Below are 27,780 nucleotides of genomic sequence, written 5' to 3' on the forward strand. Positions count from 1 at the left end.
AGAGTCTTGGTATCTGATTATCCTTTGAAAAGCTTGTCTTGTCTAAGCAGCCAGAAAGATGGAGAACTATCATTCAAATTATTAGTCTTGTCTGGAGGTTGTGACGACTATCCATATTTGCCACTGCTCAACAATCCTTTTCCTCTATTAAGGACAGCTCTTGTCAGTCAGTCCTGAGGGTGTCCTTAATAGAGAGGTTCTACGGTACTTTGTGAAGGTACTCCACAAAAAGAGATACAACGATATGAGATTAATGTGTTTATTTACATACATTTACATAAAGTTTGACTTGGCTGGAATACATTTGGTGAGACAAGAGGATTAAGGCGGTGACAGACTGGTGCATACATCAGTGTTTTGAATTGTTATTTTACACTCTCGTGCGTGATACCACTAGGAGGTGGAAATTAACAATACAAAATGTTGACGTAATGCCCCAGCCTGTCACCCCTTCAATACACGAAATTTACTACCCGAAACATACAGGTTCATTGTGAAATTTATGTAGCTGAGTTCAAGTGAAATGCTGTATGAGCAGTACCTAGTCCCCCCCCCCCCTTTCAAGAGTGTCTCTGTTGAGATGAATAATATAGGCAGGCTACTGTGGTATGAAAAGAAATAGTATACAGAACGACACACAAACTGCCACAATTACAAAATAAACTACATGTAGTGATTTTGGAATCAGTCCAAATTGGCCCTGAATTTTTTTCTAAGATGAACCACGCCAATAAGAGAGGTAAAGACTTTGATCCAAGAATGACGTGGCATTTTTACGACGGGTATACCGTTGCCTGTTGTCAGATGAGCAATTAAACAGCGAATCTTTAATGTCTGGTATGTCTAGCAATCAACTTGACTCCATGACAACAACCAGACAAGAAGAATCGCCTCGTTCTAGTGTCCGTTTCAAAATCTGAACCGCTCTACTACATAAGGTACACCACATTCACACAACATTATATAATGACTATGGATAACTCAAGGACGACAAAAACAAAGTGTTCAAAACAAAGGCTAAATGAAAAACCATGAGGTTTTGTACGCCAAACTCAGATACAGGTACTCTTAAGATATGTCCGGAGCTGTTCCAACTACTCTGATATAATCTCATTGTAAGGAAACCGCAACAGCTCTTGAAGCATTTTACAGTAATTTACATTTTTTCCCAATTTAGCTGAAGACAGCCTTTTCAGTAGATAAATGCCATTTTGCCTGAAATACTCCCATGGCTTTGGCCCAAATTATACATGTAGAAAATTAATCAACTGACAAATGTTTTACATATACTGTCTGAAATCATGAACCAAACACCCTTTGAGCTGTATAACTACAGCCATTGATATATTTCATCACTTGGACAACTAAGCCATTTCCAGCGTCGTGCAACAAATTAAACACCGAGTACTTAAACTTGGTAAAGTTTCTTATCCAAGGACACACAGGAGGTATTATACAAACTACAAAAGTATAAAATTCGATTATTTTTACAAAAAACTTTACACCTGTCCAAAATGAAAACCAAGAGATACACAGACATTTGATCAAGGTACCAATCGAGTAAATCAATAGTCGATAATCAATATTCAGTTACAGCTTACAACTAACAGGCCCTGCACCATAGTTACCATACACAGAGGGCCACTTTACATTTGTGTTCCTGAGAATCAGGTTCCTTTGTCATATACAAAATATCGAGACGCAGAGTTTATGAGCCGATTAGTCACATGGAAAGATATAATGAATAGCTTTCTTGGCACTGGCAAGTTCGCATGAGCCATCTGTCTACAATAATTGGCAGCAAAACCCCAAATAAAATTCCATTAGTACAAGAAAAGAAAATATTTTAATGCATGCACAACAATTAATGTAAAGCCAGTTCATTTGTTGCACCTGTCTACCTGTCGCAAACTATGTCCAAAATACTTCATCAATAAATCCTAAACTGGCCTTAGTTTCATTGCTCAAGTTGTCTTGAGAATAGCAGCACTATAGCAACTATAGCACCATCCTCCTCTAGGATACATGTACCTCAAGATAATTCAGTATCATTTTCATCGTCATCCTCCTTCCGAGACCCAAGATATTTTGCACCAGTCTCTTTCTCTTCATCATCACTGCACAAAACATCAACAATGAGAGTACCTTCTTCTTTTCCTGGCGTCAAGGTTGGTTTCGCATTGCTACGTTTATGCCCAACAGGACTTTTCTTCAGGGTCGAAGTTACCCCTTGATTATTAAGTGCAACATTGTTCTCAGATATTCCATCAGTTTCATTCACATTTTTCAAAAGTTTTGGATTAGACGCAGAATTCTCTAGTTTTTGGTGAATGAATACAGAATTGTCAGGCTTCAGCGCCTTAGAATGTGTACCTGGCATGTCCACCATAGCCAACTTTTTCTTTGGACTTGAAACAGATTTACTACCCTTCTTCACACTCGCACCCTTACTTTTCCGTCCTTTAGACTTGGGTATTGCCCCCTCAGCAACCCCTGGTGAATCTAATTTCCCCTTCTTAATACTTGATTGTTCTTTTTCAGCCTTTTTTACTTTGACCTTCACCTTCTTTTCTTTTTTTTCAACACTGTCCTTAGATTTTGGCGTCACCTTTTCAGGCGAAACATTTTTCTCGGCAGCTTTCTCAGCTTTTGTAACTTTATATCGCAAGTCAACATCATCTATACTCAACATCCCATCGCCAAAATTCTTGGGGCGCCTCTTTCTCTTGGTCGGTAATGTGCCATCTACCTCAAATACGTTATCGTCTGCTGCAGAACCTTGAACCAGATCCTGCAGTACCACCACATCACCCACCGGGACCCGATTCTGCTGCACCACATCACCCCCTTGAGTCTCCTTTACAACATTTTCATCAATTGCTGAAGTGTCCATGATTCCAACAATACTCGGTGGCTCGCCCTCTTTAATTTTCTTTCGTGGTTTCTTTTTTTTCTTCTGTACATCATCTGCCACCCCTACCATGATATTATCTTGAGTACAAGTGTCCATCCCTCCAACACTAGGATCCATTTGCTCATCATCATCCAGTTTTTTTCGACGCCTTTTTTTCTTCTGTGCTCCGTCAGCCACTGCCCCGATATCTTCAGCCACATCGACCTTCTCTTTCTTCCTCTTTATCCCTGGACTTTTCGACCCAGATGCCGACGTCTTACTGTCATCTCGGACAACTCCAGAATCCCCAGCAGAAGATTCAGCATCCAACTTAGCTTTTTTCCGGCCGCTACCTTTGACATTTTTGCTTCCTTTATCTGGGGTGGTATCAGACTTCAGCTTACGTACATTTTGTGGTACAAATGCCTTATCGTCATCTGGAGAGAGCTTATTCGATTTTGACTTCTGTTTTTCTGGCGTTTTATCCTGTTGTTCCGACCCAGAATCCGAGTCTGCCTCCAAGAACCTCTTTGTCGGTTTCCTCTCCCGTTTCGCATGCTGGGGCCTCATGATCTCATCAATAACTGGATCAGGCATTCCGTGACGACTTCTACGCTTTCTTGGACCAAGATTTTCACCATCAGGGGAAATGATATCAATTGTTGGACCAGAATTCCGAGGCTCAAATGAAATGACAATCGGATCTTTTTGATCAGTGGCTGGTCCCGATGTTCCTGCATGTGATCCTGTCAAAGGTCCTGGTGTTCCCGCACGCAATACAAGTGATAAATTCTTTGGAGAAAACCCAGAAGGCAGAAAAACAGGCCCTCGGATTCGTGGACCAGACATAATATTTGGACCCCTTATTCGAGGGCCAGAACTACTATATTTTTGGTCTACATTTGGACTTGGCAACCGATGTGTTATCCGTCCTGGCATGTTCGGCGTATTGGGCCCCAACGTTACGCTTTTTGGATCAACTGGAGGCAACAGTAATGGCCCAATTGTTTCGCCAGCAGTAGGAGTTGAAACAGATATAGGAACTGAAAAGCCTTTTTCCGAGTTTGCACAGAGTACTGGGTCCTTTGAGGCTGAACTGGGCTCCTTTGTTCGAACGTCTTCTCCCATCGCTAAACCACCGAAGTTGGGCTCTGCCTGTCCTGAATCAGGTGCCTTAGACTCAGCCTGGTATAAAGATATCCCTTCACAACCTCTCACAACGCTCTCTGAAATTTCAGAATTGTTCATTTTTAATGATGCACTGTCTGATATTGTAGTTTCACCATCTGATTCATGTATGTCATTGTCTGATTTTAGTTCTGGAGTTTTGGAAGTCATCACTTTCGACGCGACTAGGACAGCTTTAGAGCTACTAGCAGTCACAGATGTTGACTCTGATATCACGGCAGGAACTAAACTGCTAGGTGTGGCTATCAGTAATGTTCTTGTAGCAGGTACGTTTTCAGAACTACCAGAAGCACTAGATTCAAACGCAGCAGGTGTTGTTGAATTTAGTGTTGACGCCTGAATAGACGCAGCAGAGACAGCATCAACAAGCTGACTTGTTGTGAGCATTGTTGATGCACCAGATGATGAATCTGGTTTCATTGAAGCAGACGACAATGTGGATCCACTCAAGATGGAGGTATGGGAACCTGTTGATGAAAACACCGACACCGGAGTACTTGGAGGAGGCATTATGATCTTTGCCCAAGTTTTCCCACCAGCTGCAGGCTGACTTTTTGATAGATCTATTGTCACTGTCTTGGTGGATTTTTTCAGAGCGGAGTCTTTCGTTGGCACGCTAAATGCATTTTCAGGGATTTGGAATGGGATTTTTCCCTTGCTCGTCTGGATATAAATCACCTTGTTACTCAGTTCAGAAACACCAATAGGATACTTTCCAGGTGGTAATTTAGTTTGCGTTGTCTGGGATGAAGATAACACAGAAGCAGACATCATCATTCCAGTTGCGCCCTCTGGTGCAGACGCCTTCACAATGGATACCCTGTTTACTGATCCGAGACCCTCAGAAGCGGCACTTGTGGTTGCCACGTTTACCCGCATGACACTGGCTTTTGATGTCTCAGTCAATATCACAACACCATCTTCAAGTTTCGGTTTCATATTTTTACGTTTCCTCGTTGGTTTTCCTTCCTGAGATGCTTCATCCAGGTTTTCATTTTCTCCACCCTCCGCTGGGTCAGCTGTTTTCTTTTCATCTGTTTTCTTTGCCCCTGGTTTTCGTTTCCTTTTCGACTCCTCATCAACCGCACAATCGGCAGTCGTTACTCCACCAGCTTCATTCTCCCCCTCTGGACCCTCATCAGTTTGACTTCTGTCAGCAGCTTTCTTTTTCCTAGACGTCCTCTTCTTCTTCGGCTTCTCAACTTCATCAGTGACGACCGAATCAACATCCACAGCCTTGATACTCTGGCCCTCTTTTGATCCCTCAGGCTGACTTTTCATACTGGCTTTTCGTCCTTCAATATCTAGTCTTGGAACAGGAGTCGTGCTCAGTGACCGCACAGATTCTGCACCAGCTGTCGGAATGTCATCATCAGATGATTCGTTCCAAAGATTCTCGTCAATGGGACTAGGGGTCTCGTCTCTGCAGAACAGCTCGTCAGGCAACTCACTTACACCAGCTTCAAACAAGCGTGTGGGCACAGGAACGTCGCCAGGTTGTAGTGCATCAATTGAACTATTTAATTGTGCTTCCATATCGATAGTCAAAACATCCTCATCATCAGACATGGCCTCTTGACTCTTGGGTGAATCATACCTCACAACAGATTTCTTGGAGGGTGATACGTGCGTTTTGGCAGACGACACACAGGTAGCCGTGGTGATCGTGTTGATTGATCCCGTTGCAGGCAGGCCAGCACACGTCGACAGCTTCGCAGCGTCTGATACTAGCATCGTATCTTGTTCACTCCGAACTTCTAACACCATTGACAGCGTCTGTTCCTCTTCAGTTTTTCTTGACAAGTCTAGAGCTTTCTTTTCGGCTGCTTCCGCATCTTTCACCAACATTTCATTACATAATTCAGGACCAGGAGACACCGTAGAGGACGATGTTGACATCTGCAATGGTTCTGTTGAAGCTGCATTCTGATTAGCTTTAATGGGAGAAAGGAGATTATCGGTGAAAGATTTCGGAAGTTCCATTATGAGTTTGGAATCGGTGGAGAAGTCACTATTTCCACTGGACATCTGAGATGATGATGGCTGTGAAGTTTGAAACGGAGTTAATTTGGCTAGATTGTTACTTGCAGACAACACAACCTCAGTTCCCAAGTGGGTTAAAGCAGGCATGGGCTGAGCGACTTTATCGGTAAAAGGGTCAGGAGTCATTCTCACATAATCATGGTGAAAGACAGGCGATAGTGTCGTAGTCCTAGGCGATACCCGATCTTCTTCTGATGTAGTTGTTTTTGCATACTTGCATTGGACGACAGACGGTTCTGTCGTAGTACTTGGTGAAACCCGTTCTATATCGGTGATTGGCACTTGAGCATAAGGAATTTCCCGTATCTTTCCAGTTTCGGGATCAACTGTTGACATTTTTTTCCACACTGTCTGTTTTGCTGCTGATGGAATACGATTAGAGGTCGCACCGCTTGCTGTCACAGGCTTCACAATATTAGTCGGGTGACCAGTGTCAGAAGAGTTGTTTACACCAGTAGCAGACGTTTGGCTTGGTATCATCTGTTCGGCAGCTGGCTTTGGAACACCCATCTTTGCAGCAGCCAGGCTTGCATTTCCTTGGACAGGGACTATTGGATTTCGCGGGAGTGCGCTCATAGGGCGAATGATCACCTTAGGTCCAGTTGTAACACTTGTGGAAGTAACTGTTGGATATTTAGCTGTAGAATAACTGGAGAAAGTCTGCTGCTGTGAAGTGGTGGTTCCAGTGATTAAAAGCGAAGGCTTTCCAAGTGTGTTTCCCTTAACTAGAACTGAAGCTTGTGTTGTAGAACTTCGAGCAGGGCAGAAAAGGTAACCTGGTGTTCCTTTTGGCACGTTATTCCCTGCTGATGTAACAACTGGGACACGCACTAGACCTGGCGTCGTCGATTGCGTCGTCTTTATTCCTGTTGCATTCTGTAGACGTACAGACAGTCCAGGTTGGACAGACACTGGACTTCCAGACATCGATATTGGAGCCTTTGCTGGATCTGGTAGACGTAAGAATGTTCCTGGTCTTAGTTGCACAGTACCTGCAGTTGTTGATGCAGATGATGATCGATTTGGAAGATGTAACAGTGTCCCTGGAGGTAGACTCGATATTGGCATCCGGATCATTTCCGACTTAGATGTACTTATGACAGTCCTTTCGCCATTACCTGAGACTGCTGTCATGCGAGTTGGGAAGGATATTGCTGTTGGCCCAATCCCCGGCGTAATAGAAACGGACACAGGAACTGGAAATTTTCCCGAAATGCCAGTCTCTGGGTTCATCTCGGCTGGAGTATTGCTCTTGGGCAGAATGGCCATAGGAACAGTCCCCCTTCCAAAACTGGATGGCAATGTGACAGGAACAGTGAAATTGCGAGAGTTCGACTTGACTGTCTTAGTGGCAGAATTATGAATAACCCATTGCCTACCCGAGACTGGTTGAGAAGACCCACTATTCACGGACACTGTCAAAGGGACAGTCGTCAATCCCTGTTTTGATGCGATTGTAATCGGACTCATCCTTTGCTTGGTTAAACTGGACATGACAGATGCTGGGAGAGTAAGTACCCTTTGATTAGGTCCTACCAAAGCAACCGGCGTGACCGGTCTTGATCCTGTCGAATTCCTCCGAGGCTCTTCTTGATCAACACCCATCGGCATCTCTTTCGACAAAACTGGCGGTTTATCGGCGGACATTGTCAAAGGTGAACCCCCCGCTCGTTTGACAACCATCTGATAGTTCCCTGTGCTCAAGGTACGGCTTTCTATCACCGGAGGAACGGTTGAAACCAACCCTGGATCAGCAGTTGTAAGGGACTTGGAGTCAGTTGCATCATGTTTATCATGTTCCTCTTCCAAGCTACACATGTCAAACACTCCTAATCTTGGTATTGCTGGTCCAGAGGTATCCTTCTGAACCGAATTATTCAGTAACCCAGTTCCAATGTCATTTCTCCAATCCCCATCAGTTTCAGACATAGGATCATCCTCGTCAATCACAGTTTCAACTGCTTCCCCTGCCTCCTCTGCCACTTCCTCTGTGGCAACCACATCAACACTGTCATCTTCAAAGCTACAAATATCCAACTCTGGTTCATCAGGTTCTTCAGCTTCATTTCCCACAGGACTCTCAATAAACTTTTGTGGAGCAGCCTGCTTCCGACTACGGTTGATTTTTGAACCATCTTTTTCAACATAGTGTTCTGTAACAACGGCTCCCTCAGCTTCATCTGGTCGGACATAAAATGTGATACGTTTCGTTGTATTCGGGTCCACCGGTTCGAAGACCCCTTTTCGTTTCAATGATCCCGGCTCAGGGGAATCTGTGACATTAATCAACTCCCCTTCATCATCACTCTCAGGATCGAGAAGTTGACCAAGCGCATCCTCAAGGGGAACTTCTTCCACATCCACTGTTACGCTCTCCCCAGCTTCTGATGTTGCCTCGACAATTTTGTCAGTATTGCAGGAATTCTCCTCCGTTGACTTCCGAGGATTCAAATTTGGTACCACTTTTTGGCGCTGCAAGGCTCTCTGAAGGGTACCCTGACAACCAATATAAGGCAATCGTTCTTCTAACCGCTTTGGATCTACAGTCTCTGCAGGTGTCGGAGTCTCAACTTTAGTTGGTTTTTTCTTCTTTGACTTTGATCTCGATTTTGCTCCAAATGCAAAATGTTTCGGTTTTGATTCTGGTAATGGTCGAGCTTGGTCCACTGTTGGTCCTGGCTTACTGTTTACCATTTGCCCCACTTCTGGAGTGCCTGTGGCTGGTACTGCAACTGGCTTAGGTGCTGGTGCAATAGTCTGGAGTTTTGATTTGGTTACTTTTTTAGGGGGACTGGACATTTGTTTGTTATCATCCTCCAAACCACTTATTAAACAGAACTGCCTAAACTGTGGAATCGAAGATGGTTCATGCAGCCTTTTCGGAATCAGGCTCTTGACGAATTTCTTTCGTTTCTCAACATCAGGGATCTCACCAACTGAAAATACAAATATTACAAAACGTTTATTCACACAAAAATCTTATCAAAACTGGACTGTAAACCACCAACTTTCACATCAGTATAACAGCTTCCACTTATCAGTACAGAAAGCTGATACCAGAACCACTGATAAGCCCAGCATTAATCTCAATCAGACACACAGCTGCTGCGCAAAAACGGGCATTAGCAGGTTAAAAACACAGTACACCCAAGTTCTCTTAATACATTCTGTCCACTTCGGGCAATGCTTGGGAGAGGATACATTTCAGTAACTCGCACACAGTGGGATCTTCATGAAAAGTCCAGTTGAGAAAAACTTACACCGAAGCTCGCCATAATGTCCTGCTGTTGCCATTAGCTCACAGAGGCGAGTTTTCTTCTCCTCCAATAGGCATCTCTCCCGGAACTCAAGGGCTCGGATTGAAATAATTGCCTGGAAAGGAAATGTAAGGGTCAAGGTCAAACGGAAAGAATTCAAGTACGAAAGAGGAAAGTGTTCTGTGCTGAATCAAAAATGGGCCAGTGCCCTTACTGTGAAAATTAGTCAACTGAAGATGGCCAATTTAACTCCCTTGCACCTGCCTATAGTCCGCCTTTAAGAGTTTTAACGACAGCGACAACCCTGGGTGTCCATAATAGAGAGGTCCAATAGTATAACAAATTAATTCAAGAATGAAATGAGCGATAGAAGAGTGAGTGGAATTATATTTCAAATTACCTGTTTCATAACAGTAGCTTTTGGTGTATTTCCACTGATTCCAAGACAATTTTTCAGACGGTCACAGGTGGACGCCATCATCTTACGCCTTATTCTTTCCCTGCAAGAATAAACAAACATAATTGACAGTCACTGTTGAAGTAGAAATAAAAAGCAAAAAAGTAGTCTTTTCAAAGGGAGTCTTCTACCAGGACTTCAAAGAGGCTGGAAATAGTTGGCCAAAACACCCACAGGTGGCACTAGCATCCAAACCAGCTACTATTTCATGCATTAGAACTAAATGCACACAGAGAAGGTGTCAACTATAATGTATGCGGGTGAAAATGTATTTGGGGAAAATATATATCATGGTTTAGATGCTCGGACAAACTATTTTAAACAGTGTTTGTTGTCTTCACCTGCTGGTTCCGTTACAGTATTTGGTGGATAATCTAAAAAAATCCAGAGCTACGCTATTGTCTTGGTCAATTTTATATTGTGCTTTGAATGTACACAAGGTGGCTTCCTTTACTCAAATACGACTCCTCTGGAATTGTCAGAGTAACACCCAAGGTAACGCCTGAATGCAGCCAAGAATTGGAAAGATACCAACAAAGTTTTTTTTTGCAAGTTTAAGATCCTGCACAGGCAGACAGTAGCCTGTACTGGCAATCCAATAGGGTCATTGTTCAAAAATACAAAATTATTTTTCTGAAGACTTAAAGAATTAATTACTTTAAAGCAGATAAAACAAAAGATTCAGACCTTGAGACTTTCAATGCACTTTTTTTTCGGCGAGTGACACATTCACTGTCTGAGTGGAAGTCACAGTCTGAGTCACGACTGAAGAACAGAATGAAGAGTTGGCAAATTTCAGATATCATCCCCAGAATGGACTGACAATACAGGTTCATATTTGTGTGTTCGACACACATCAGGAATAGAACTTTGAAAACATTTTAAGCAATGCATTGTTACGCAAAAAACGAGTAAACGTTATTGTTCAACTAAAGCAGCGAAGATACTTCACCACATACTGGGTGTTCCAAAGAGATCTATTCCTGAAACTTCAACAAAGGAAATGACTTAGAAAATATGTGCGCTTTGCAGCATGTTTAAGCAGGCAATACCAACTCATTTTCTGCAGCCTCGGAAAAACTACCATACAGGTTTTGCTTGAGAAACCAATACCAAACTGGAGGTACTGGTGGTTTTACCAAATTCCACGAGGGTGGCTTAAACCGGCATATTCATTGTGCTTGGCCATCATGGTAGGGTACCAAAACTTTCTGAAAAAGTGCATTTTTCATGATTTTTGGTTTGGCAGATAATGAAATTTCTTTCCGTCCAAAAAAATTGGTGGAGATTTTTGCAATCATATAACGCACATGAAAATTTGCTGGTTTACAGTATAAAACCATCAGCACCTATGACAGCCACACTAAAGCCAGTATTTCAACTCACTTTGAGCAGTGTTCATCTTTGCTTCTTGTTGGTGGAGTTTCAGCACCGGATTCAAGCGGTTCACTAATTGTACTCGATGTAGGGGATGACATCCGGGCTGGCGTGGAAGACTGGAAAGAGAAAGATCAATTCAAATCATTATATCCGGGAGGGGTTGCACCAGACACACGCCCTTCTATTCAATGAAAATCTTTCAAATTGACCATGAAATTTTGGAACACACCAGGAATTTTGATGCAGTGCACACTTTTCCGGCTCCTCGATCTGCTATCGCTTGTACATATTGCTGTTCAAGGTTTTAACTTTGCTCAAAGTTCCCCAAAAGTAGCGAATATCTCTGTAAGTTTAGAGTTATGCAACAAAGCACAGATTTTATGAGACTTATGAGGACAATTGAGTCTGACAAGGAGGTTCTGTTATAAATCAGGTGTGCAACTCAACGAGTCATCGTGATATACGGACCTGTGAAACGGGGAGAGGGGTTGATCTGGTCGGGGTCTCCACCTTCTGCTTCTGGTTAGGATTGATCCTCTGGATGGAAACAACTTGGCCTGGTTTGACACCCATAGCCTGAATAACCTTCAGCGTCACATCGTCGACCACATCTTTCATATCTGGACTTGATGTGATGTACCTCGGACCACCGACTCCCATCACTGGGGTGCTTCCCCTCTGGAAACCTTGCGTATCTGAACTCGGTGTTGTGCATCTCAAACCCCCAGCTCCCGATGACACTGGGGTATTTGCCCTCTGGAAACCTTGCATACCAGGACTGGGTGTTGACTTAATCTGGAAGCTGTGCATTCCTTGAAGAGGGGTTCTCTGCACACCTGGCTGAATCTGTATCTGTGGTCTGGGGACACCCTGCATCGTGAGACCTTGCCCAATAAGTCTTGGACCAGCAAGCGGCGGTCTACCAAGTTGATCAGGACTGGGGCCAGCTGCAGAAGACACCTTCTCACCACCTTCAGACGACTTTTTCACCTTTTTCTCACTTCGCTTAGGTCCTGGCTTCTTCTTTTCATCCGGTGTCAGCTTCTTTCGGTTTCTGATCCTTTTCTTCTTAACTGGTGGAGGCGGGGGTTCAGGAGATTTTTCACGTTCCTGTCGTCCACTTATCATCAGAGCCTTGGCTTTCCTCTTCATCTCCTCATGGCAGTGGAGGGCACAGTCAGGGTTAACATAGAACTGGCAGAGATTATCGCTTGCAGCTTGAACCAGACGCACAACCTGCAGCTCACATTCGCTGTCATAATCTTCAATATCAACATCCGATTCGGACGGCTCTAGCTCCTAAAACACAAAATGCAAAATGTCAATACAACTGTGAAGTGGCCCCGTTAAAACAGAAATGTTCCAAATTTAACATTAGTAAGTCACAAAAGTATTTGCAAGCAAGGTATGTGAAAGTCCAATAATTTTTTCCTAAGAATTCTAAAGTGAACATTTTCAGTGAATTTTTGATGGTGAACTGAAATAAATGCTTTTCTAGCACGTCAAGAATGCCTACTATTATCACGAGAAACCGAACATCACATACCATGATTTCTGGTTTGTCATCGCTGAGATCGTCGACATCAACCACTTCATCATCATCTTGCGTTTTAACGACAGTCACCGGCATATCACCAACACCTTTCTTGTTCTTGTAGAAGAGCGTTTCGTACTCATGCGGGAAAGGTTTACGCTTTTTCACCTCCTTCTTCGCCACCATGCTGACAATCGGCTGGTCCGTCAATTCATCTTCCGGCATTTCACGAATACTATGCTTCTCCTTTCTACGACCTTTCCTTTCACTTGGGTTGAAAGATGGCACTTCTGGTACTGAAGCCACTGGCGGCGTCGAGGTTCCGGACAAGGCAAGTTCTGGTTTCTGTGGAGACATTCTCACATGTTCAGGTTTACCGGTTTGAAGATTTCTCGAGGCAACTTCAGATATCCGAGGAGAACCAGGGGTACTGGTTTGGAGAATTCTAGGGCCCACACGACATGCTACTGATGCTGCACCAGCCAGGTTCTGAGAGGCAGCATTAACTCCGGGCGCCATACCAGTCCCTTTCATTGGTGTTCCAGGCTGCGAGTGGGAATCACGCTGAGCACTGGACAACAGCTCTGATGCAGATTTTGCCGCAGGTACATTTGAATCTACTCGCTTGGTGGCTGGACCAGTTGCTTGTCCCTTCTGCGCAGACGAGCCGAATTTCACGTCAAAGCTGATGACTGTGTTCGTCTCGGGTAAGACCTGTGCAGTGAAAGTTGCCTTGATTCCTGATGAAGGTAGATCACGAGTGATGATAGCTGTTGAAGTTTTTGCAACTGACCCTGGTGAAGGAACCGAGGAGTCAAATTGTGAAGATTTCTTAAACATGATAGTTGGTGGCACCAAAGCCGGAGCTTGTGAAACAGAAGATGCACTCAATTTTGATGGTTCCATGCTGTCAGATTTTGAGATGATATCAGCTGATTTTGGCTCTTTGTCTGACACTGAGTCTCCTGAACTCTCATCAAGTTTTGGAACCTCAACAATACTTGGCAATTTATTGCTGGCATCTTCTTCACCAACAGACACCTCCTCCTTTGACTCCAATTTCAAAACTGATCCATCCAATTTAGCGTCAGAAGACTCTTCTGCTGGACTGGAGTTTATAACTGCTCCTTCAGATGGAACATCTGTGTCCAGGTCTCCATCTTTTGAAGGTATTTTAATGACTTCTTTTGGATTCCTGTTCTCATCCACAGCACCCTCTTTTGAAGGAGATGAAGCAGACGTCAACGCCGCCTCCAAGTTTCTACCATCATGACTTAACTCTTCAATGAGAGCCACAGCAGATGATAAAGCATCAGGAGGCAATGCACTTTCTGTCATCTGCATTTCTACATCCTGATTCTTTCGTGTTTCCAAGTTCAATTCATCAGCTACAGAGGATGCCATATCTGCCAGAGCAGCAGCGGCCTTTGAAGTAAAATCATCAACGTCATTTATACCAGAATCTTGCGACTCCTTTCTTGGAGTTCCTTCTTTACTTGGTTCTCCTATGATGGTCTCTTCTGTAGTTTCCATAGGAACAGTTGCAGCAGATGGAAGAAATTCAGGTTCTCCTTTAAGATCTACATGCGGTGTTTCAGGACGTGATTGAACTGTACTGTCCGGCTCTGCAATCACAAGGCCTACATTTGGACTGGGAACAGGAGTGATGTCTTCATAAATCATGCCAAATAAACCAGGCGGGACAACAGATGACTTTTCTTCTATCGTCTGCTGCAGCTCTACGTCAATTTGATAAGTGTCTTTTCCTCCTAAATTGACAGATGCCTCTTCCTTAATTTCTTTTCCACGGCTAGTTTTGGGCATTTTTTCTGGAGCGCCAAATGTTTCAAACAGATTTCTTTCTCGTGGCTGCGAAACATCTTCATCGGGGGAGTCAGGTTCAGCGCTCATGTCAACTGCATCAGGCACCAACCTGAACGAATCACCAGCTCCACTCATATTTTGCTCACTTTTTGAAGTCCCAGCATCACCAGCTCCGATCTCATCACTTGTTTTTTCACCCATTTCGTCTGCCTCTCCGTCCTGCGACTTGCCTCTTAACTTCTGCCAAAACTCCTTGGCCATGTTGACAGCTTTCTCAAGGATCGGTTCAGCTGATAATCGCAAATTCTCATGCCGTCTAGACAAAGCTGACATCTGTTCGTCGTCAACAGTAGATGATGCCTCGGCCTGTAAGCATGTCTCTTTCCCAGATATGGATGAAGATGGAGTATGGTTGTTTGGTTGATGCAGACGTTCTTCTGTTGACACGTTGACACATGTTTTCTGGTCATCAGAAATGATATCCAGTTCTTCAACTCGCTTTTCATTGTCAAGACTGGTGGATTGAGCCCCATCATCACCTGGGTGAGATTCTGCTCCCCTACATGTGTCTCGGTCCCGATTCAAACTCATTATCAAAGGCCTTGGACAAACTACTTTAACTGTCACCTCCTGCACTGGCAGGCCAGGAATCTTCTTAGTGGCCAATGGTTGTATTTTCACAAGAGCTAGAATGTCATTTGTCCCTGGTGTCTTCAACATCAATGAATACACCTGGTGTGCAAGTGGCTGTTTGACAGATTCCGGCAAACTTGAAAACGAGATTGTTTTAAATGGTTCTGGCTCATCAGATGACAGGTCCTCGGCAGTAAATCTATCAACATCTGTCGCACTCAGTGAACAAGTGTCCCTCATCCTAACGACACTTGGTGTCTGTTTATCTTGAGATTTGTCTGGCATAGCAGTTTGGAAAATGGCGGCAAGATCACTATAAGGAGCCGATTTGACTTTGCTTTTGAAAACTGATGATTTAAATGACTGGAATCTTGTCGTACTTTTTACAGGTTGACTAGCATCCGTTGATTCTTGAAGAGTATCCTTTTCAAGTTTTCCTTTTTCAGCCGGGTCTTGGCTGGAACTAGAGGACTCCTGAGACCTCATTTCATCCTGTTTGCTTTCTGTTGCTTCGATTTCAGAGCCTTCATTTTCACTGGGCATAGCCGTCAGCTCTCTCTTTTCTGCACTGGCTCCACTGCTACCTTCAGCACTTGCTTCGTCTTGACCCTCAGCTGTCTGATCAGTCTCCATTTTCTCTTCATCAGCATCAGGGGGATCTATAGACTCCGACAGTGCCTTCAAACATGCCAAACTGTCGAGAATAGCAGCCTGGTCTGTCTCATCTTTGAAAGACTGATCCTTGTCCATGGAATCAGCTTTTTCTACAACAAGACCCTTCGTCTCAGATTTTCTTATCATGTCAGTGTCACTAACCACCTCTGTCAGAGTAGATATTTCCTTCTCAAAATCATCTCCAACGACAATGTCTCTCTTTATATTGCTCAGCCCGGATTGTTCAACCCTCATCGATAACACTTCATGGTCATTTTCCCCATCGGCGTCACTGACGTCACTCACTTCCATCTCAACTACAGCACTTGTGCTTGCAGGATCGGATAACTCCTTGGAAATGGACGCATCTTCCAATGCCTGCAGTCCCTGATTATCTTTCTTATCATCACGCTGGGAGCCATTTTGAACAGTACCTGTGTCAATCGAATCAGACGTCTGCATTTTGTTAACAATGGCTGAAATATCTCTCTCGGTAGATGTATGTTTTTGGGCAACAACTGTCATCTGATCATCATCATCATCAGGTGTTGTCTGCTTTTCTTCAACCATTGTCATCTGCTGTTTTTGGACTCCTTCATCCTCACTATCGCTTCCATCTTGAGTCAAGTCAACAATCTTGCTTTGTTTACGAGATTTGCTGTGACCCCGAACAGGAGATTTTGTCAAATCTACAACCTCTGTTTTGGATTTCACAACTTCTCGAGTCTTTGACTTGTCTTTCTTGTCAGTTTTTTGCCTCGGGTTCTTTGAAATGAATGGAGTAATTCGAGCACAGGTTTCCTCCACAGCAGATACCTGGTCGTCTGCTAGGTCATCATCCGAATCTGAAGAGACTTCCACAAGCTCCTCCTTCTTGGCAGCAGCTGGGAACTGGCTGATTTTCTCCGCTGAAGACGGAGTCGGTTTAATCAAAATTCTGACGGAATACATCTCTGCTGGGAGACTGGACTGAAGATGAGGCGGGATCCTAGTTGGCCGATCAGCACGAGGTAAAATCTCAATCAAAAAAGTTGAAATCGCGACCTTTGATACTGGTGGATACAACCTGTCCTTGACCTGCTGTGCAACATAACCAAGTAGCTGCGAACGGATATGTATCCATTGGCAGTTTGAGGAGATTTCGAGAAGTTGTGGCCGGCAGTGGATACTCTTCCCAGCATCCTTCTTCTTGGGTTGCAGTAGCATCATCTGGGTCGAGAAGGGCTGAGGAGACTTGGTGTCAAGTCGGCTACGATCTCCGAGGTGGTCATGCGGATCATGGGATGAGAAACTATCAAGGGACGCAGCACCGGGTGATGATGGATAAGACGAACCATCAGATGACCGTCTCCGCAACCCGGGAGGCAGTTTCTTTTCTTTATAATCGAGCTTGTGCACCGCAGCAGAACGCCTGAGGGCCTGCTCCAGGATCAGACGGGCTTTGAACTTGTTGCACTCATCTACTTGGCCTTCTCTGGTAGTAAGGCAACAGGTACACTTGACAGGCCTGTGAAGGAAAGGATAAGTTTATGACAACTGTCGTTCACTTAAAACATGACAAATCTATTCACTCTGTGACTACCTTTTAACCAGAACAGACCAGGTCATCAATTTAAGCCTCCAAGCTGGCCACTGCAAGATTGGAATTGGGGGAGAACGAACTCTGCCCCTGAAACATCGAGCCAATGACTGTTCACATCATAATGACAAAATGCCCCGACCTAAGGGAGTAGTTCTGGCTTTCCAGAACCTTCATCAAAGACTAGCTCGATAGTGACCAGGAAACATTATGACAGCGTCACCAGAACACAGGACTGACCATCTGTGATTGAGAATGCAAAAGAAAAATGTATCCATGTATCCTTACCTGACAGCAGGAGTGTAATGGCGGACCCTTGCACACGTTTTATCTGGATGTTGGCGAGTGTCGGTTGCCACCCAAGGGAACATTGTGGCCTCTTCCGGCATCGAGATGGGAAGAACCTGAAATAAGACAAAAATATGTTTTGATAAATATTTACACAATTTGAGTCTAGCGGACGGACTGTTGCATAGTCTAAAATTGGAAATATTTGTGAAGCTTTTCTCTTCGGCTTGTTTTAGAATTGATGTAAGTCCAGAGTCATCGGCGTAACTCAGGACATTACGAAATCTTCCTATAAGTACCAACCTTCTTTTTCTTCTTCTTCTTTGGACTAGGAGGCAGAATATTCAGATGGGGCAACGCCTTGCTCAGCTCTTCGTGTAGGGATGCAAGTTTTCTCTGCAATACAACATATCAGATGGTCAATGATCAATCATAATCAATCAAAAAATATTCTAAATGAAAATATTGTCCTCAGATTTACCTTTACCCTGCAAAAATATGCCTCTATTTAGAAAATTCAAAGGGTTCAGGCAAATTCATACTTTGAAGCATGACCATTGGCGTCCGATGCGTGAATCATCTCTGAACGCTTACGTAAAGAACCCGATCAGAAACACTCACCACTCCATTTTCATAATCAAGCCCTGTTTCCTGCTGAATAACCGCTTGACTTGTGTTGTTGCCAGGTATCGCAGTTTCATTCCTTGGAAACACCGGTTGAGACATTTCATTTCGCGGGAATACAGGCTGATTCATACTGCTGGAAGGCATTTGGCCTCCAGGGTACCTCTGAGCATCCGAGGGCAGCATACAGCGATATTTTGGAAGTGCATCTTGGTTTTCTGGAATTGGGAATGTCTGCTGCTCTTCTATCTGCTGCTGAGAACCCTTGGGAAATATCGACAGTCGCTGGCTGTTATTCAGACAAGGCTTGAAGGATGGATCTGAGGTAGCATCAATCTGGAAAGATTTGTTAGCAAAGATTAGACTCTCCTCAATAGATCATATAATATTTCCAACACTTTGCCATCTAAAGGCCTAGAAAATAAACTTATATGTTCTTACTACCGTACAAGCATTATCAAAATTCTACTTGATTTGGATTATTAGTAAAACTCAGATCCTCATAACTAGCACAGGAAGTCATTCTTACCTTCTTCCCACGAATCTTATGTTGAGGTGGGCTCTTTGGAAGAGCAATTTGCTGGAGGTTATTCTTTCCTATCGATGGTAGGAAATCCCATGACACCATGTCCCTCAGCCATGCCGATTCCTTCCGAGCTCGTCGTTGTCTCGTCTGCGGCAGGTCATTTTTCGGCTCATCATCAACAGGATTCCCATCCTCGTCTCGAGGGCACTTGCAAAGAAATCGACACTCTGGTTTGGTGCATTTCGACAGGCCAATACCAAAGCTGTTGACGCTACTGCAAACACAACCCAGCTGGCAATATTCTTTATCACAAGGCGTGTCCTCTTTCCAAAGGTGGCTTGACTCCCCTTTTGATGTCGATGGTACCTCGCATCGACAGACGAACCGACACTGTGGTTTCTGACATTTTGTTGGACTCGTGGTTCCAATACTTTCACAGATGCAGCCGAGGCGACAGTATTCTTTGGCGCAGAGCTGCTTCTTGTTCTTGGCAGAACTAGAACTATCCGTCTCTGGGTCAAGGGGGTCCAAAAGGTGACACACACAACCGTATCGACAGCCTGGAATTCAAAAGTAAGTTGTATTAAGAACAAGGTGTTTCTAGTAGATATTGTTAACGACAGTTCTTGCCAATAAATGCCAAGGTGTGCCCTTCTTACTAAAGTAAAATGAATGAAACTCGTTCTCATATAAGTACATCAGAATTGCGTCAATGTTAACCCTTGAAGCCTCAAGATGCCTTCATCTGGCCCTTAGCAAAGCTAAGAACGGAAAAACAACAATGAAAACTTACCAGGTTGGTCACAAAGACCCTTGTGTGCCTTGACAGCTGTACGTGGTGCTGCTTGCAGGGCACGGGCAAGAGCACGATTCTGGGTCAAGTAGGACGTCTTCGGTGGCTCCTCAAGCTCGAAGACCATCTTCCCCTTCCTCTGTACAGCTTTAACCAGCCGGATCGCAGATGCTGCAAATAATGCCATCCGTTCGTTCACTATTTGTGGCTGCAATTTTCCGTCATCGAGGTTGAGGGTGCTAGTGTCATCTTCTGAGACGATACAGCAATCGTCATCCGCAGACATTTCTTCAGAATGTTCAGGCAAGTCAGGTGGTTGTACGATGTCGGTGATATTCTGACCGGTGATTGTCAATGTTGTCACTCGTTTTCTCCCCTTCATCGGGTCTCCTAACTTTTCGTTTTTGAATTGTAAGCGCCTTTTCATGAGACCCTGAAGATCACATTTGAACATGTTGAAACTGCTCTTTGAGCCCTGCGTTAAGAGCTGCCGGGGTTTAGTCGGAGAAGGAATCTTCGGCCTCTCTATGTCAAAAGTCTCAAAAATCGATCTGCTGCGCATCAGCGGGTGTTTATATCTCGACTGGTTTTCGCTTGATTTTTTGTCTTCATTTAAGAGTTCTGTCACTGCGTCCTGCACCAACTGAACCTGTTCATCGTCATCCAGGGCTTCAACACCCTCCACCTGCTCCTCAGCTTTATCGCCATCATTTGCACCAAACGTTTGGTACAACTGATCAAAGCTTCCTGCAGCAGACGGTCTTTCCTCAGGTGACATGCTGTGATCAGAGCCATGCTTCTCCATTGTGTTTTTCTTATGAGTAAATGGAACCAATTTCCTCCGCTTCTTTTTCAAAGTTAGGCCTAATTCAGACTGCAGTTCTTTTGCCTCGTCTGGTGTCAGGTTCTTCAGCAGACGTTCTTGTGTCCGCCAATGTAACTTTCCTGTCCTGTGCAAATAGGCAGAGCCAACATCAGCATCAGGGTCTGCCTCATTCAAATCCTCAGTGGTCATTCTTTCCAACAAAACCAAATCGTTTGCCTGCTTCGCAAGCTCCTCAGCTTTTTGCGCCTCATCCTTCTTCTTCTTCATCAAATTTCTTTTCTTGATCTTCATGACCTGATTTGTCAACATCCTGCGGTACTTTGCCATACGTTCTGACAACGGCTTCCATTTCTTTGTAATTTGTGATTGAACCAGGCTATTTTCAATCTTGGCCATACGACGCTCCTGTTCATTCAAGACGTATTTCATCCTATGATAGAAACTTGAATGCCACGAACAGATCTTTTTATTGTACTCAACAACTGTGTGTGCCTCAAGTGATTCTTCAGAGTCAAAAGACATGAATAAGATCCCGTCAATGTTATCTAGGTCAGGAGTCACAGCGTCCTCATCAATATGTACATCCCCGCCAAAAGTATACTTCATGATTTTTTCACTGTTCGTCAGTTTTTTGTCACACTGCAGAATATCTGACTGCAGGTCAGATTTCGTATCTAAATACGATTCCAATTCACTGCTGATAAATGCATTGGACTTGCCAGCGGAAGCATCACTCTTTTCAAACATTTTGAAAGGTAAGGACACAGCAAGTCTCTCTTCATCAGAAAACACCTGTTCTTCAGCTGTCAATTTCTTCTCCATCTCTGCTCTCTCCAACTCCGGTGTATTTTCTTTACTCCCTATTTGAATATCTGCCAAGGATTTATTTAGATACTCATGGTCAGTCAGATAAGCCAACAACTGGGAACCCACCGTCTCTGGCTCCTCAGTTCCAACTTCTGCGTCAACTGCACTCAAATCCAAACCTTCGTCTTCAGACATTTCCTTCTCATCAGTCTCAAGTAAACCAGAAGATGATCGCGGCACCACATGTAATTTATCCTCAACAGAAATTGGTAATTTTCCAAAAAGTTTGGGAGTCGTCCTCCCAAACTCAGAAGATCTTGATTCATTATCATCTAGAATTTTCAACAAATCTAAAGTACTGGTATTGTCCGCTGCATCATTTGACTTGGCATCCCTTGCTAAAGATTTCTCATTGCTCATTCTAATAGTTTCACACTCTCCTTTCAATTCTTTAGTTTCACGTGTAAGTTTGGGCATTTCATCAATTGATTTATCAGCAATATTCATTCCATTTGCAGCCTCTGCCAATGAAACAAGAGTAGGAATCTGCCCAGGAGACCCCTCGCTCTCAAAATTACTACTTAACTCTTCTTCAATCTTTTCAGTAGATTTCACAGCAATCTCGTCGTCAACTTCCATGCTCTCAGCTTCTGTTTCTACTTTAGCAGCAACAAGCTTGCTATCTTCTTGATACGCTGCGGAAGTTGATGCCACCACTCTGTCTTCTTCACCTTCTTCTTCATCTTCACTTGAATCAGTATCAGAATCCTCTTCAGACTCCGATTCATACTCTGACGACCCAGAATCTACATGATTCTTTGTCAGCGTGTCCATAGATTCTGACTCTTCTTCTGAATCATCAGATGAGTCTTCTTCAGACACCTCCTCTGAAGACTCGGAGCTTTCCACATCTTCTCGGACTGACGTCTGCTCACTACTCTCTTCATCTTCTGGTTCCGGTTCTGGAGGCAGGTGATGAACGTCTCCTGGTATCCTCGTCTGCATTTTTTCAATCAAGCCAAACAACAAGCCGTGTTTTACTGGTTCTGTTGTGCAGGGACTAGGTGGGGCCCTATCACAGATGTCCTCCTTAGCACCGTCATTACCGCCATCACCTTCTGAAGATACACCTTGCATAGGTTCAGAACCTCCAGAGCTAAATTTTTTGCCGCTGTCTTCACCAGTTTCCTCCACTGCAGAATTAGCTTGACCGTCTGCTTTATCCAACTCGTATGCATTTTCTTTCAATACATCAGGCGCAGTTTTCGATTTACCAGTTCTTTCCACATTTTTAGGAACAGTGTTTTTATCATCAGTTACCACACAATCGGTATCCTTTTCTAAATCAAGGACTGAAGAAAAGTTCAATTTACGTTTTGCCTCTGTTGGTATTGATGCAGCAAATTCTTTCTCAAGGTCAGGGTTGACAAGTTTAACGCTTTGGTCAGCAGAGGTTGGAGAGTCTGTGATATTCTCTAAACATATGACAGGAACTTTTTTCTTGCTTTTAGATTCTTCCAGATGCATTAGAAGGGATTTTACATTGGGATGAACTTTCACCGATGAATCACTGTCAGAGTGACTGTCATCAAAATATATGTATCTTGTAGACATATCGGTGCCTTTCCTATGCGGAGATGGAGAGCCATTATCTGAACTCTGAGCTGCTTTTCTGGCACTTCTCGACAACCTCCGGCCTGAATCCGATTCATCCCTCCCAAAAGGAATCAACAACTCGTCATAACTATATCTCCTCACCCCTCTTGAAGACGACCTTGGGGATCGCGCAGATGATTTTTCAGTGTCAGAGTCACGATTTTTAGCTTCGGAAGGAGCAGAAGGCAGTGCTTTTGGTGTGACATGTTTGAGACCATGAGCTATGGCTTTATAGAAACCCCGACTACGAGGACTAAAATCAAACCGACGCAACCGTGTTACTGGGCTATCATCGAAGTAAGTATCAGGTGAAGACAAAGTGTGTCTGTCTGAATTGAAGGATGCCTCTGCGAATGTCTGCTCTTTCAAGGGTATCTTCAACATTGCTTTGACAAACTTTCCAGATGAAGTTTTTGCTGCCTTAGAGTTGGCCCCAGATCTTATCTGGCACTTATTTGCATCATCCTTACCAAATGCAGAGGGAGATTTTGACAGTCGCCTCAAAGCTACCGAAGAAGATGAGGTAGCAGACTCTGGCAGAAAGGGAGAAACTAGTGCCGGTGAACTCCGCCTGCTCCGCCCTGACCTTTGTGACGGAATTAAATTGTTCTCCGCATTTGAATTTTTAGCACCAAGTTTTGAGCTGGGTTTGTTGGACTCCAAGCTAGAACCATCTCTCTGGCCAGAACTTGACCGTTGACTCCTTGATCTACCTGGTAAGATCAAGTCAAAATCAACACTACTGAATTCCAGACGCCCTACTCGTGACCTTGACTGCTGTGACTGTGTAATTTTTCTCGACTTTACCGATGCCTCTCCAGGGTTGGGTTCATGACCAGACTCATCTAAAGCAAGTTCTGAGGTAACTGATCCGTCAGGAGACTGCAGTCGGGACCTCTGCCCAGATTGAATAGATTCTGACGGGGACTGAGTTCGAGACTTCTGACCAGATGCATCTGATCCTGAGGGAGACCGTGTACGCGATTTCTGGTCGGTGCCAGTTGACCCTGTTGGAGATGGCGTCTGAGATTTTCTACCAGATGTGGTAGATTCCACCGGGGACTGCGTACCAGACTTTCTGCCAGCTACCAAGGAAGGATTCAGAGCTTTGAAACTTTTCGAAAGGCTCGAAAACACTCCAGCCCTCACAGGTTTAGAGCCTACTGACCTCTCTGTGCTAGTCTCGTTATCTTCTATGACAACAACATCCCGTTCCACAACATCTTCCTGTGGACAGTCTTTTGATTCATTTAAAATTGAAAAGATATTTTTGGCTTCTGCAGGTCGTCGTTTCTGACCAAGACCTCCTTGCATTGTCTCTTGCAACTTCTGCTGTTCCTCATTATCTAATGTCCCCAACAACTGCTCCGCTTCCAACTTTTTGCCGATGTTATAACATGACTTCCGAGCTGTAGACTTTGGTAACATATGCGTTTTCGTGACCTTGGGCTCTGCCATATCTGGTTCTTTTTTTGGGCTGTTCAGAAGGACATTGGGCATAGGAACTCCTTGGTCGAGACCACTGCTGCCTCTTCTCTTAATGGACATACTTCATTCTGAAACGATAAAGCAAAGGATATCTGTCACTGATTATTCATGATGTCAAGCAAATCCAATACCTGGACAATGGAAGACAGGTTTTTTCACTATGGTGCCGCGCTGGCCTCTTTTCTTACAGAGCTGGTCATCCATTGTGGTCCTGAGGTAATCAAGGCATTTTAGAGTTGGACCTCTGTGACCTTGGAAATTAGGTCAAGGTCTAGCACAACATTTGGCTGTTAAGATCATTCGATGACATGCCCTCTTAGATCACAAAATGAAGGCTTCTTGGTATAGTATATGCCCACTTAGGATTTTATGACATTTGACCTATAGACTTAAACCTGAAAAGAAGGTCACACTGACCTAAATCTTTGTCAATAAAGATGTCAAATAAGTGACCATTACACCATATATCAAATTTGAAGCTCGCCTATGTCAAATAGTAAAGAAACATGCCACCTTCAGTGAAGGTTTGACCTCTAGAGACCTTGAAAAGTAGGTCAACTCAAAAACCTGTATATTATGAGACGTATCCTTATCACATACACTCGCCATAAAAATTTGGTTGCTCAAGCTAGAAATCCATTACTTTCAAAATGGTAGAAAAAAATCAGTCTGTGGAAATCCTGGTCAGTGCACAGTGGTGACGCCTAAAGCTCTAGGTCAGACAAAACTTGCCACCTTTTATGAAATTTTCAAAGTCTGTGACCTTGAATATTAGGTAAAATGAAAACCCTATGTAAACTGTGATAAAGCTTTTGATGTACAGCCACATAAACTATACAGCCTGAGAGGCAACAAAGTAAGGCTGAAAGGGTGGATGTCGTCCTGGGTGCCGACAAATGGTACCCAGGTTCGAGATCGACTGGACAATAAGCACCCTGGGTGCCATTACACTAGACAAACAGCACCCAGCTTCTTTTTGCCTGGCTTACGGATTTTAGGGACGAGGACGTTTCTTGCAATCTCGTTTTATCTCGCGCCGTAGTACTTGCAGCATTAGCAGTGCGCGAAATAAAAAGAACAGATAAACAGAAAAAAACGCGTTTAGGCCTAAAAGTTCTTTATCTCTCTCCCCTTAGAGACGAATACCCCGTTTAAATAAGATGATATTGATGAAAGAAAGGTTTTTAGAGCGCGGTTGGAAACAGGGACGGTCGCCATCTTGCAAAATGATGGTTATCGTGACACGTGACCTCCGTGAGCGTGGGGCCAACCTCGGTTGTAGGAATAGAAAAAGAGTAGAAGAAGAAGCTGGGTGCTGTTTGTCTAGTGTAATGGCACCCAGGGTGCTTATTGTCCAGTCGATCTCGAACCTGGGTACCATTTGTCGGCACCCAGGACGACATCCACCCTTTCAGCCAAAGTAAGTCGTAATTGTGAATATATGCAAGGATGTTGTTTGGCCGCTGTTCGTCAATCCACAGCATGATACATTTTGTGTTTAAAATGGTTCCAAATTGCTGTTGCAACTTTGCTCAGGAATATGAACTTACGGAAAATAACATTGTCATTACCCCCACTCGGCTATCCCGGGAGATTTTGAAACCAAACTTTTTATAAAAGCTACCTAAGGTACTAGGATACATAACTGGCTAGCTTGATTTGAAATAAATCATGTAATAGAGCAGAACTTTTGACTTCCCTAAAATACCGAAAAACCCACTTCCTTTTTCTGTCCTGTCCAACACGAGGCTTCTGGCCTCATTTTGAATTGGAAAAAATAATTTCAGAGATTGGATTTTTTTACCATGTCAAGTTGTTCTATAGCACTTGCCTAAAACAAGTTCAAAGTTTTAAATAATTACCCTGAATTAATTTTATTGAGGGGAAAAGGCCTGCAAATGTCCTGTCCGACACGAAACAAATACCATGAAATGGCCCCATAACGTATTAGAATAAGACATATAACAAATTAGAATAACGTTATAACGTTATTAAAAGAATTGTGAGTCTTGGAGCACCATACTATAGATGTATGTTGTACGTCCAAAATTATTGGAAAATCGATTAACCTTGTCCTTGGCATACTCAAAATCTGAAAACAATCACGTCCACGCCGAGTATAGGCACATCACACGTCTTCAGGGCACCAAGGCACTCATAAATTAGGGCTACAGAGTTCTTGGAGAGGGCATTATTGATATATCAAAAACCATACAGAAAATCTAGGCCCCAGATGTCTCCAAAAATGTGTTTCCGACCAAAAAGTTAAATACAGCCCTACAAAATTTACTCGATTTAATACAAGGACCTTCTGATACATCTCATTAGCAGAGAACTGCCCAAGATATAGGACCCTGTGAGTGTGACTTATCTGTAGTGCCGGCTGGACAAGCATAGATTTCCCACTATAGGCCTCCTTTAAAATTTCAGAGTAACCAGAAATGCCATTATGGGCTACAACCAAGTGGAGTAATTAGTAAAAATTTCCATAATCTATACACTCATTTGATTATTTACACCCAGGGGCTCAGTAAAACAGTGGGGCAAATTGGCCAGGGCGGGGCACTGTGCAGGGGCCCGAGAGCAACTGGCCAATTATACGTGGGCTATATACCCTGGTGGAGTTATTGTTGTTCTGCCTGGCCTGCGAAATGGTAAAACTCGAGTACACTACATTCCACAAAACTACTTTCTCAATCATTAAGTGGGTCATATCAGAAGAGAAACTGAAAGTAGAGAAGACCTTTTTTTAGGGGGGGGGGGAGTGGACAAATTGGATTTCAGCAAACAATAAAAAAAGATACACATATTCATATCCCATCAAATTGGATTAATGTATGTCGCTGTAATTTCAATAAACACAGCCCACCATATAACAACTGAAAAAGCATGCATGCATCACAATGGCAATGCTTATTCAAAACAAGTGCAGGGATAACAGTCTGCTCTTTATCAACTTCCTGGAAAGCAGTTCTTGCCTCCTACAAGTAATTTGATGAAGCACTGTGAGGAAAAATGTCTATAGATTATGATACCAGGCCATTACTCGCGTTCAGTTTGATTTAAACTGACAAACGCAACAAGATTTTTAAACCCATAAACCACGCCACAACGCATGGCGGCGTGGATAAGCACACTTCAATGGCCGTATTGAGGTATGGAACCACCCTCCAAAAACAACTTTCAAACGTCTCCCAAATGCCAGATTTGTTTCAAATAGCTAAAGAATAGTGTGTTCTCAGACACTGTAAAATGTTTTACCTATATCTTGGGTATTTCTGGAGATTAAGGCAAATAATGAGAGAACTGGTCACCTTCCCAATATGTCGC

General features: G+C 43.7%; 1 protein-coding gene across 2 annotated transcripts; it reads right to left on the minus strand.

Moving 5' to 3' along the window:
- Positions 1 to 245: 245 nt before the first annotated feature.
- LOC135494132 (uncharacterized) lies at positions 246 to 27,780 on the minus strand. 2 transcript variants are annotated; one of them, XM_064781924.1, is made up of 13 exons: positions 27,712 to 27,780; positions 19,674 to 24,518; positions 18,884 to 19,440; positions 18,352 to 18,690; positions 18,034 to 18,126; positions 17,731 to 17,846; positions 12,765 to 17,370; positions 11,687 to 12,517; positions 11,225 to 11,334; positions 10,526 to 10,603; positions 9,782 to 9,881; positions 9,385 to 9,496; positions 246 to 9,060 (listed from the first exon to the last, which is right to left on the minus strand). In XM_064781924.1, the coding sequence occupies exons 2-13, from the start codon at positions 24,508 to 24,510 to the stop codon at positions 2,033 to 2,035; spliced, it is 18,807 nt and encodes a 6,268-aa protein (XP_064637994.1). In that variant the 5' UTR covers positions 24,511 to 24,518; positions 27,712 to 27,780; the 3' UTR covers positions 246 to 2,032. The 2 variants fall into 2 exon arrangements, with proteins under 2 accessions (XP_064637994.1, XP_064637996.1); XM_064781926.1 differs by lacking the exon at positions 10,526 to 10,603.

The sequence above is a fragment of the Lineus longissimus genome, chromosome 9, assembly GCF_910592395.1.
Source record: "Lineus longissimus chromosome 9, tnLinLong1.2, whole genome shotgun sequence".
Taxonomy (NCBI): domain Eukaryota; kingdom Metazoa; phylum Nemertea; class Pilidiophora; order Heteronemertea; family Lineidae; genus Lineus; species Lineus longissimus.

Bases quoted from the DNA above. Each gene is read 5' to 3' on its own strand.
- LOC135494132 (XM_064781924.1), bottom strand. From the start codon at position 24,510: ATGTCCATTAAGAGAAGAGGCAGCAGTGGTCTCGACCAAGGAGTTCCT. The intron at 17,371-17,730 runs GTAAGGATACAT...TTTCCTTCACAG, and splicing joins CATTACACTCCTGCTGTCAG to GCCTGTCAAGTGTACCTGTT. The intron at 12,518-12,764 runs GTATGTGATGTT...TTTGTGTTTTAG, and splicing joins ATGACAAACCAGAAATCATG to GAGCTAGAGCCGTCCGAATC.